The sequence below is a fragment of the Notechis scutatus genome, chromosome 3, assembly GCF_049901735.1.
Source record: "Notechis scutatus isolate UNSWTSFEM ecotype Mainland chromosome 3, rNotScu1.2, whole genome shotgun sequence".
In the NCBI taxonomy this organism is placed as follows: Eukaryota; Metazoa; Chordata; class Lepidosauria; order Squamata; family Elapidae; genus Notechis; species Notechis scutatus.
Genome location: NC_142011.1, coordinates 169,295,374 through 169,307,692, shown reverse-complemented (window position 1 = coordinate 169,307,692; position 12,319 = coordinate 169,295,374). Strand labels below are relative to the sequence as shown.

General features: G+C 44.0%; 1 protein-coding gene across 1 annotated transcript in view; it reads left to right on the top strand.

Annotated features, from left to right (window-relative positions):
* Nucleotides 1-12,319, top strand: part of ALKAL1 (ALK and LTK ligand 1) — a 29,677-nt gene extending 17,358 nt beyond the window's left edge. The window contains exons 3-5 of the mRNA XM_026670276.2: nt 834-914; nt 2,702-2,778; nt 11,829-12,319. Coding sequence (XP_026526061.1) covers nt 834-914; nt 2,702-2,766 — 146 coding nt within the window. The 3' untranslated portion in view covers nt 2,767-2,778; nt 11,829-12,319. The remainder of the gene's footprint in view (nt 1-833; nt 915-2,701; nt 2,779-11,828) is intronic.

Genomic DNA, 12,319 nt, shown 5'->3' with positions numbered 1-12,319 from the left:
ATGCAATAAGAAGTATATAGAGAAAAACAAAAAACAAATAGAAACTCCCAATGGGTTACAGGAGATACAATCAGAAAGCAGCTTGTTGCTGATTCTCCATTCAAGGCTCCCTCATTTTCTTTCCCACTCCTGTGATGCAGAGCAGAGTCATTTTAAAATGCTTAAAGCTATGCCCTGCATGCTTTCTTTGCCTTCTAATTCCATCCAACCGCATGGGATATTGGGAAGAAATTATGTAAAAGGGCTCATAACTCAGCATAATATGATAGTCCATCATCAAGAGGAGATGTTGGCTAAGGAAAGATGGGGTTTGATAATTGACAGCATAGACTGAGGACTGCAGAGAAAAACATTCAATAAATATTTTTTTCTAATGTGACGCCCTGGAAAAAGAATTTGAATATTGGCTCAGAATATTGTTAGCTGTTTTATTTTAAATCTCCCTCTCTCTTTCTGCTAGCCATGCGATAAAGATCATAGATGTAGATCTATCCTGTAGATCTAGAGTACATACTTCCTATTGCATACAGAAAAATATATGACCGTAGCTGATAAAGGGGTTGGAAAGAATTCCAGAAACCATGTTTCTGCATGCTTGCAGCTCTTGTCATTTTAATTTTATAAGTTTTATAAAAATGATAAATTATATGTAATGAAGTCAGAAGATTATGTCGTATTGTGTTTTGAGTAGAGAATGCAAAACAAGTGATTTTAAGTAGATTACAAATGAATCAAATATAGATAATTAAAAATGAATTTTTTTTCTTATTTGAGTAATGTTAAAAAAATACCAAAATTTTGTGTTTCATTAATTATTATGTATTATCAAACAGGTCCTGTCACATTTTCCGCTGAATGTAGTAAACATTTCCATCGTCTATATCATAATACCCGGGACTGTTCAACACCAGCTTGTAAGTTACAACTAAAATTAAATTCATGTTTCCTAACCCTGTTAAATTGAGGCTCTTATTTCATGGCTATTTCACTACCCTTCTTTGAGAATAGTATGTGTATACATTTGCTATTATCTTGTCAAATAACTCAAATCTGTAATAATGGCTAAAACAGATTATTAAATTTATTGATTTAGTGATGATGGATAGAATTATACATTGAATAAGTATCTTATGTTTAATAACTATAAGTCAATGTTACTGATTACTAATTGCACTTGATTACTCATTTTTGAGAATCTATTTTTTCCTTCTCTTTAACAGTTTATCCAGTTGGGGCTTTTATTGTATAATTGTCTATTCATGAACAATGGAATTTTATAGGAAATTCAGTTTCCATTTGTAACCTTTCATACTTTTAGTCTTCTTTTCTTATGACAGAAAATTGGTTGACTAAAGTAAATCGTGCAATGTATTTTCATTAATGAATAGGGGGATTCTATCTCCCTGTAGTTACCAGACCAACCATGTTTATTGAATAATTAATTATATTAAAATTACATTCAAGAATTTTGGTAACACCATTTGTGTCTGCCCTAAACAGATCTGGAGAGGGAGTACTTTATCCTTATAAATACAGAAACCAGTTTTTTTAACCTAGAAGAAAAGATTGAATAAAATGTGTTGTGATGAAGTTTTTGCAACACAGGAAGACTGCTGCAGAATTTTCTAATAATGGGTCTTGTTTACAGTATTTGTAGGTAAAAAGGTATATAGCTCATAGCATCATTGGAATGTGCAAGCTCCTTCCTCTCTATAACATAAAAAGCCATGAAAGATAATCTTAATTGTGTGCTGAATCATATTTCAGTAACTGCAAGATCTGTCACCTGTTCTTTTCAGAAAAAAATAACTTGTGAAAAATTTAGATTTGAACTGATGATATGTGATCATTAAGAGTAGACAACAACTGGATGGAATGTAATCTATCTGGGTATAATGCCTTAGAATGACTTTCTTATTGGACCACTGTTCCTCTTTAATGAGAATCTCTCTTGAGAAACATATAGATATTTCCATTGATTGTCAACTGATACATAATAAAAGTCAATAATTTGATCACTTGCTTTTTCTAAAAATGTGGCATCCTCAATTATCTTCTGATGTAAAGTATTGCAGTTGAAAGTCATGAACCTTTTTTAATTGAAAAAAATAGAGATAATTTAAATTATTGTAACTTTGTAGTTACTTTAGTAGGTGTGTGCTAAATTGTTCATATCAACAATTCTGTTTAGAACAGTCATTTTGGGATGGTTCTTTACCAGAACAATATATGTACAATTTGTAGGAATGCTGAATGAAGAATGAATGTAGACAGAAATTTGGGGGGGAGGAGGGGTTGGTAAGAATTAAATAACTAAAGCCGGGTATCTTCATAGGAGGGAGAGAAGGAAAGGAAGTTTCTGAGAAGATTGAAAGTGAGCAGAACAATGAGTTATGCCATGCTATAATATCACAGCAGCTGAGGAGGAAATGGTGATGCACTGCATTGTTTCTGAAATGAGGGGGAGAGGGGCACCAGCGTTGCCCTAAATATCCTGTAAAATAATTCAAAATTCTCAGAAGATTTTGTTTCTGCCAAACTTTGATCAATCCAGAAATCAGAATTCTGAAGTGTACTTTCTATTTGGGAATGTATTTATGAGCATTTTTGAGAAAAAAAACTTTTCTATTCTGAAATCATACAAATGTTGAGCTACATGTTGCTAATCAAAACTAACAATGTGCTTCTGTCATATTCATAGACTTTAAAAGATGTGCAAGATTGCTGACAAGGTTGGCAATGAGTCCACTCTGCACACAATCATAGGAAGACAATTAGGTAAGTATTTATTTAAACTTTAAATAGACAAATTATTGGTTGGATCATGTTAGCTATTTTTAACAGAAACCAATAATCAGAGCAAATTGTTTATACTGAATATTGTTGGTTTCCAATATCTTTTCTTGTAGTAGTTTTAATTATTTTTTTGGGTGCATAATAAGTGCAAATAAAAAATCAATAAAATCTATATGGGAGAAAACTTGACGTAGTTCTATGTTATGTCTCACCTGGACAAACAAAGTAATAAGTCCAAATTTCCAACTGAAGCACAAATAAGCAGGCAAGTCCGGTAATTGCAGGGTTAACTTCCTTAATCCTTAAACAAGTCCGCCAAGTCTGCCAAGTCCGATAATCAGCAGTGGGATCATCGCTGGGTACAGATGGAGAAACCATACCAGCGGGAGAATGGAGAGCACACGATGGGGCGTCAGGAACCAGAAGGGAGTGGTGGAAGACAGGATGAATGCGCATGGAGCGCGGTAGGGTGAGCCGATAAGCAACGGGATTGATGACCGCCTCGATAGGGAAGGGACCAATGAAGCGATGGTCCAACTTCTTAATCGGATGATCGACCCATAGATGCTTCGTGGATAACCACACCCTGTCTCCCACAGCCAGCAGGAGATAAGTCGCCCAATTGTTCTGTTGGTGGTTAACAAAACATCGTAAATATTGGGCGAGGATGCCAATCACTTTCTCCGCCCCACCATCAGTCTCCGGATGGTGCGCTGACGCCAAGCACACCTGCACTTGTAACGCAGTCATTAGGCTCTTCCAGAATTGAGCGGTAAACTGGACACTGCGATCTGAAACTACCCTGTCCGGCAGACCATGTAGATGGAACACATGCTGCAAAAATAACTGGGCAGTAGTATGAGCCGATGGTAACTTCCGACAGGGGATAAAGTGGGCCATCTTGGTTAACATGTCAACCACCACGAGCACCGTCGTATATCCCAACGAAGAGGGCAAATGTGTTAAGAAGTCCATGGAAATTGCCCCCCATGATCTGTCCGGAGTCGGCAGTGGTTGAAGGAGACCAGGAGGCGCACCCGACGCGGCTTTTGCTTGCCGGCATGGTACATAGGACCGGACGTAGGCATAGACATCATGCCGGACTCGAGGCCACCAAAAAGTCTGTGTGACCAGATGAAGGGTCTTAAAAAATCCAAAATGGCCGGCAGCAGGGTTGTCATGACATTGAGTCATGATGAGGGCTCTAAGTGTCCTGGTGGGCATGTACAATTGGCCCCGATGTCATAGTAAGCCCTCCTCCAGAGTCCATGGGGACTCAGGTCCAATTTCCCCCATTCTCTGCTGCGACCAAGCGTCTAAGCGCTGCGCTTCTCGTATCCGAGTCCACAAATCCACCGGTTCCTGGATAACGGCCAAAGATTTTGGTGGCAGCACCGTACATGGAGGAAGAGGGTCCTCGGGACAAAGGTACTCAGGTTTATGGGACAGGGCATCTGCTCTCTGATTTTGACCACTGGGATATAAGTCATAAAAAAGTTGAACCGAGCAAAGAACAACGACCACCGAATCTGTCGCTGGTTCAACTTCCTCGCAGTGGACAAGTACTCCAAATTACGATGATCCATCTGAACCTCCACCTTGTGCCGAGCCCCCTCAAGGTGATGTCGCCAGGTCTCAAACGCAGCCTTGATAGCCAGCAACTCTTTTTCCCAGATAGTATAGTTGCGCTCGGAAGGAGTGAGTTTCCGAGAATAGTAAGCGCAGGGAAAAAGAGGGGCGCCATCCGCTGGGGCTTGCAACAACACAGCCCCAATAGCCACGTTGGACGCATCCGTCTCCACCACAAACGGACGATGTGGATCAGGATGCCTCAGGATAGGTTCTGCAACGAAGGCCTTCTTAAAAGCCTCAAAGGCCTGTTGCTGCGGGGGCCCCCACTGGAATGGGACCTTCTTTCTAAGGAGCTAAGTGATGGGATCCATCAGCTTGGCAAAACCCGGGATGAAGGTCCGATAATAATTAGTGAACCCCAAGAGACATTGAACGTCTTTCACTCAACGAGGGGGTTCCCTACTACACAAAGCCTCCACCTTACGCGGGTCCATGGCAATGCCTTCGGGAGAGATGATGTGCCCCAAGAACTCTATGGAAGTCTGGAAAAAGAGGCATTTCTCCAGCTTCGCATAGAGTTGATGCTCCGAAAGACATTGCAATACCTGACGAACTTGTTGAATATGGTTCTCCCTGGACCTGGAATAAATCAAAATGTCATCTAGGTACACCACCATGAACCGATCAAGCATGTCCCGGAACACATTGTTCATCAGGTGCTGGAAGACCGCGGGGGCGTTGGTCAACCCGAACGGCATCACGGTGTATTCAAAATGGCCGTATCGGGTGCCAAACGCCATCTTCCATTCGTCCCCCTCTCGCAGGTTGTAGGCCCCTCGAAGATCGAGCTTGGTGAAAACAGTAGCCTCCCGTAACTGCTCCATCAACTCTGGAATGAGCGGCAAGGGATAACTATTCCGCACCGTAATGGCGTTCAACTGGCAGTAGTCGCAACACAAGCGCAAGTCCCCCATCTTCTTTTTAACAAAAAGAACAGGAGCAGAAAGAGGGGGGGACGAGGGCCGGATAAACCCCCGGGCCAAATTCTTTTCCAAGAAATCACGAAGGGCGGCCAATTCGGGCTCAGACATAGAATACAGGCATCCCTTGGGTAGTGGGGCATCGGGCAGAAGGTCCACGGCACAGTCACAGAGTCGATGCGGGGGTAACCGATCCGCCTCCTTCTCGCTAAAGAAATCAGAAAAATCGGAAAGTTCAGGAGGTATGGAGACGGCGGGGGCGGCGATGTCCTGGCCAGCACAGGTGTGTCGTAAATGGTCCACACACTGGAGACTCGGGAACAAAATGGCGTTCTGCGCCCATGCCACCCGAGGATTGTGTCACTGTAACCAGGCCATTCCGAGGACCAAGGGGAGATGGAGGTCCGCAGTGATGTAGAAACTAATCGCCTCCTCATGGTCCCCAATAACCAGGCGCAACGGCTGGGTAGCGAAATGAATGGGCCCAGCACGAAGTTCCCACCCATCAATCGTTTCCACCTTCATTGGAGGCTCCACCGCAACCAAGGGGATGTCAAAATGAGTTGCAAAGGCCTGGTCCATGAAACTGGTCATAGCCCCCGAGTCCACCAACGCAACTGCAGGGATCCCTTCTGACCGGGACGGCAAGAAAACCCGAGTGTCTAGAAGTAAATGTCGAGCTACTTCAGGCGGGTGGTTGATACGTGTCTGGCCTAGAGATTCCCCGAGGCTGGACCGACCTTGTTTCCCCGACTGATCAAGTCTAGATTCGGGCACAGGCCTGCGTGCCCCCCGCCATTGAACAGAACAGGAATTCGCAAAATGTCCAGGCCCCCCACAATACAGGCATAAGCCTCCTTGGAGTCTCTGTGTGCGTTCTTGGGCCATCAAACGAGGTCGGATCGCACCCAACTCCATCGGCTCCTCGGCCATGGCCACGTCACTGTGGAAGACCCGGGGCGCTGGTTGTACAGGACGCTATGGCCTTGAGGTGGATGGCTCTTTCTGGAACAGGGCGTCGAGTCTTGCGCCGTTGAAGCCGGACATCAATGCGCAAGCATTGCACCACCAGAGCATCGAGGGTCGGGGCCGGCTCCACGTGAACCAACTCGTCCTGTATGTCCTCCGACAGGCCATCTTGGAAAGCGTCCATTAAAGCCGCATCATTCCACGCAGAGTCCAAACAGAGCAGTCGAAACTCTGAAATGAACTCCTGCAAAGGGCGTTTCCCCTGGCGTCTGGCTGCTGTCTGAGCCCATATGGGGTCCTCATACATAAGTCTCAGGTGACGCCAAAACCCCTGATAGTCCGTTAGCAATGGACTGTCCTGCACCAACAAAGGAGTGGCCCACCTGGCAGCCGAGCCTGACAGAAGGCTGATTACAAACCCCACCCGAGCCCGGTCATCAGGAAAATCCTCCGGCCTCAGAGCCATAAACAACTGGTACTGTCCCATGAAAGCCGGGAACATTTCAGGCTGCCCAGAGAACTTATCAGGCACAGCTACTGGGCATTTCCAACGGGGAGGGGCAGGAGGAGCAGCACGAGCCTGCAGCAGAGTGAGTTGATTAATCAGCTGAGTAACTTGCTGCTGCAGAACTTGGTTATCATTTTGCAGCTGATTAATCTGTTGCTGCTGCTGTTGATGCTGCTGTTGTTGGTTCATCTTATTCAAAAGATGGTTTTTGTTTGGGTTCGGGACAAAAATGTTATGTCTCACCTGGACAAACAAAGTAATAAGTCCAAATTTCCAACTGAAGCACAAATAAGCAGGCAAGTCCGGTAATTGCAGGGTTAACTTCCTTAATCCTAAAACATTCTTGGCAGTCGCACGCCAGCTGTCTGCCAAGTCCGATAAGGAAACATAAATCACAAACCGACGCCACACAGGAAAATATGCAGAAGCTTCTCTCATAAATCAACAAGTTGTCCCGAACAAGGAATCAGAGCTAACACGCCCACTTTTATTCCCTGTGGGGCGTTGTCAGTCTCTCATCTCAGTCTCTGATTTGTTCTTTCTTTTTACGTTGCATTTCATGCTTCTGCCTGCGACTTTGCCTTGCATCAAACCAGCATTCCTCGGCTTGATCCTCAGCCAAGTACTCCGGCACGCTCTCCTGATTATCTGCCGACACCTGAGGCACAACCAGGGAGGAAGGTCCTGGGGAGGAAGGCAATTCCAAATTCTCCAGCAAAGCAGGCTCAAACCTCAGAGCCAAATCCTCCTCTTCCTCCTGGCTCAAGTCTGTGTCCTCCAGCAAAGCAGGCTCAAACCTCAAGGCCAAATCCTCCTCTTCCACATTGCTCAAGTCTTTGTCTTCTAACAGAGCAGGCTCAAACCTCTGAGTCACAACAGTTCTATATCATGAATCTTTTTTAAAAATGCATAGAACACAATGAAGGAAAGGAAGATGGTGATGGCTACCTTCATGGTTTAATCACAGTGAAAATAATAATTACCTATGAGCTTTTGAATTCGATTCTCATAGATTCCCATTAATAAATCAGTGTTCAGGGGTTATGAGCTTCTAAAGATTCATTGTTAATATTGCATGTTAATATCGTGCATGAGTCATGAGTCCAGTTAAAGTCCTGGAGCCAGAAGTTCCATGCACCCAAAACCACTTGCCATAGTCTTTTTCCCCATCCAGATCCCTGCAGCTTCCAGGCACTGCAAAAAGGCAATGACAGATCACTTGGCTCACCTGGGATGGAGATGTAAACTTGAGTATAATTGGTGGTACCTCATCCCATGATGGTAAATTATATTACCCAGTGGCTTCTCGTAAATATTAAAAAAGAATGGAGAGAGTACCACGTCCTGGAGCACAATTCAAAGAAGGGGCTATCGGCCAGACCTCTTTCTGTAGCTAGTCCAAAAGAATACCATGGTTAATGGTATTGTCAGCTGCTGACAGGTCAAGTAGAGCAAAGATGGATGCACTATGTCTATCCTGCTCTTGCCAGAGATTATCCATAAATGTGACCAATGCTGTTTCTGTCTCACAACCAAACCTGAAACTTGACTGGAAGGGGCAGGATTCAAATTATTTAACAACCAGTTTTCTGCCCTAATGACTAGCTGGGTAAGTGTGGCTGGGTTGTCATGTGACTGGGTGGTCATGGCTAACAAGACATCACTTACCAGACCCAGCTACATCTCCAGGCCACTCACCTCAAAGGCCTCAACAAGATACAATCTCTATTTACTACTACTGAACATCACTTAATGTTGGCAGGGAAAATCACAAAACACAGCAAAACACACTTAAATCTTGCTTAGCAGTGGAAATTTTAGCTCAGTTGTAGCCATAAGTCGAGGACTACCCCTAATGAGAATGTAGGATAAGGAGCCTACTTTGCTCACCCTTTTGGGGTGACTTTCAAGAAACATTTCAAGATGAAAGATTTTGGGCAGGTGGTGGTGGTGTCACTGAAACAAGTTCACTTGATGGGGTAGCTGCCCTCGGCTGATGCCTGCCACATATACATTTACATTTACTCAGTGACAGGGGAATAAAAAGGCCACCCAGCAGGCCAAAGGGTCATTTGCTTGCTTTGTTCTCCTGCCTCCATTCTTGCAAGCTGCCTTTTCTCTTCCCAGCTCCCCTCATCCCAGGATCACTTCCCTCTCTGCTAGCAGCTGCCCCCTTCTCCCTCTCCCTCCTTGCTGATGGGCAATTCTCTGCAAAGTAGGAAGTGGCCACACTTTTAAAAAAAGACTTTTAATGAAACCTCCAATGCAGCGGCCAATCCCAAGCCCCCAAAAATCAGCTCTCCCCTCTCCACCTGGCGAGTCTGCTTTGTCTCCCTTAATTGGGCCTAGAGCCTGAGGGAGGATGAGAAATTTAATGAATGGGAGGGAGGGAGGATAGAAAGGCAGCAGAACAAGGCTCATGAAGTAAACTCAAGTTTCTTAGCTTGGACCAGCAAAAGGCGATGGGTGGTGGGTGGCGGCGGCAGCAGGGAATACAAAGAATAACTGAAGAAATGGTGCAATGGTTGGCTATCCTGGCTTCAAAAAAAAGTTCGCTTCAGGGCAAGGGGTGCAACCCGCTTTCTAAAACAGAAAAGCCTGCTAAGCTCCAGATCCTACAAAACAAGCTCTTGTGTTCAGTCTGTGCACCCATCTCCTGCCTTTCTAAAGGACACCTTCCCCACCTACCACCCTGCTTGCTCCTGCATGTTTCCACTGTGGTCTATTATTGACCGCTGGCAGCTGACGGAGCTGGCAGCAGAGTCGTACAGTAACGAGGAGGTTGGGGAGGAACCTGGGCCAGTCTTGGAGGCTGAGGAAGGCTCGGACGAGGGTCCTGTGTCAGAGGCAGAGATAGGACCAGGGCAGGCTGGCAGTCATCAGCTGCTTTCAGACTCAGACAGCAGTGAGGTGGGGGAGTTTCTGAAACTGGTTCTCAGAGTGCACATGCACAGGGCTACCAGAAGACAAGAACAATTGAGAAGGCAGGGTTGACTCAGGAGTAAGGCCACACCTCGGAGATGATTGGCTCCTCCATAGGATATAAAAGAGGCGAACAGGACATGGACTTTTGAAGGTAGCAATTAGTTTGTCTGGTTAGTTCAAACTCTGAAAAGTGCTGTTTGACTCTTTGTCAAGTTTGGTCTTGCTCTGTGTTTGGCAATTAGTTCTCTGGCAGCATTCCAAGTTTGATAAGGTGGGTCTTTATAAACATGAAAGACTGTTCATGAAAGACTGTTTCCCTGAAAGACTGTTTGTGAAGTGTTGTGAATGAACGTAATTCACAGCCGTGGAAATAAAAGAAGTTTTGCCAGGTGTCTTATGCTTTTTAAGGAAGCCTAGGTCAGAACATGGTCCCATCCTTTGCCGATTCAACTCACTTACCTCCACCCTGTTTTCTCTCTTTCAGAGGCCCCTTACTCACTCTCCCTGCTTCTTCCCCAATGACTGCCTCTTTCTTCATCCAACTCCAAACATACAGACAGAGCAAACACACACAAACCTCATGGTGCCAGGGGGATTTGCACACACGCCGTCTTCTCACAAAAGGTCCCAGTGCTGTGAAGTATGTGCATGTTTGCTCTGTTTGTATGTTTAAAGCCGAGAAAGAGGAGATGACTTGGCCAAACTTTTCTCGCTTCCCTTTGCAGCAGAAGCTGCTCAGAAGGCAGCCACTCTGGCCTGTCCCTTTAAGGTACTTGGATGCTGCTTGCCCTCCGGCCCTGTGCAAAGGCAGCCAAGTGGGGCTGCCGCAGCCAAAGGAAAAGGACTAGATACTCACAAACTGAAGCCAGTGGGGGCGGGACAGACTGAGCAGCTTCGGCTGCAAAGAGAGGCGGGAAAAGTTCAGCTAAGTCATCTCCTCCTTCTCGGCCTTAACATACACACAGAGCAAACACACACACACCCCTCATGGTTGGTGAGAGCCAGGCCCAAAAGGTGGCCAAGCCTCACCGTGTCCACCCTGAGGTGGCCCTTCAGCCAAGCACCTTACCTTCACAGGTATCCACAGTGAGCAGAGTGGGTGAGGCATGGAGATCAACTGGGCTGCATGACCGGCTTGGTAGGCTGTGGCAAAGGCAGGCAAATGGACACGGCATGGAGAACATTTGGGCTAAAGGCAGGTGAAGTGAGATAGGGTAGAGTGGGGCCAGAGGTGGTATTCAGCAGGTTCTGGAGAACTGGTCGCAGAAATTTTGAGTAGTTTGGAGGACTGGCAAATACCACCTCTGCTAGAGTTTTTACGGAATCCTTCCCCTGCCACGCCCACCAAGTCACTCCCACAGTACCGGTAGTAAAAAAATTTGAATCCCACCACTGTGTGGGGAGGAGCAGGATGGGGTGGGTGGAGCCAGCCAGTGGTGGGATTTGCTGGTTCACCAAACTGCACAGAATCATAACAACTGGTTCAACCAAACTCATCCGAACCGGCAGCAGCCCACCTTTGGTTTTAAATAATCTGTTTCTTCCATGATCCCCTGAAGCTGCCAAGGAACCATCTTCTGTATCATCTTTCCTAAAGAGGGGAGATAGAAGACTGGGTGTATTCATAACTATGTTTATACTTATACCTGTTATTTTATAATTGCTTGACAAAATAAATAAATAAATAATAAATAAATAAATAAACAAACAAATAAATAAATAAAATGTTACACTAATATGTAATCCTTTTATTTAAAAAGTGACATTGTAGCAAAGGACTTGTCACCTAATTTACATGTATGTTTGAAAAATATGAAATGGAAAGATATTTTTAAAAAATTGTATGCAAATTTGTGAATCTTGAAAAAGCCCATTCAGAGAGATTGCTCTTCACAAAGTTGTTCATATTTTGATTCTGTGCAGATGTATTTGGACTGTGATTTTTCTCCTACCAGCTAAATATTAAGTATCATCTAATGTAGCTATAATCTGAATGATTTATTTTAAAGTATAGGAGTAATTCTATAAAATATCTTTGTTTTATATTGATTATCATTATTGATTTATTATTAAATTAGGTGGATACCTCTGTGATGACTGATCTTTCAGGCATTCCTGCTAACACTGAACTCTGATTTGCCGAGAAAGTGCCTTGAAATCTGCCCCAAGACAATAGAGAAGATACCTGTGCTTTTTGACTTATAAATGTTTGGTACTAAATACATTTTATTTTCATATATGTTGGATATTCCAAACCTCTGTGATAGGAACGTATTTTATTTGAATTTGTAAATTTGCTGCCTATATCTCAAATCAGCCAATTTATTTAAATATATTGTATATAATGACTACTAATATGCTACTTAACTATTTTAAATATATGCAGGGAATTAGTTGATGTTTGTGTTATCTTGTTTCATTGTATTTTATTGCTCAGGCTCTTAATTTCATTATTTGCACTAACTTGAAATTCAGAGGTCTCTGTAACTGAAAAAGCTGCAAAAGGAATGGTTTACTTTCAATATAAATGTTTTATATTATGAAGCTTTGAATTAAATGTATATATGTT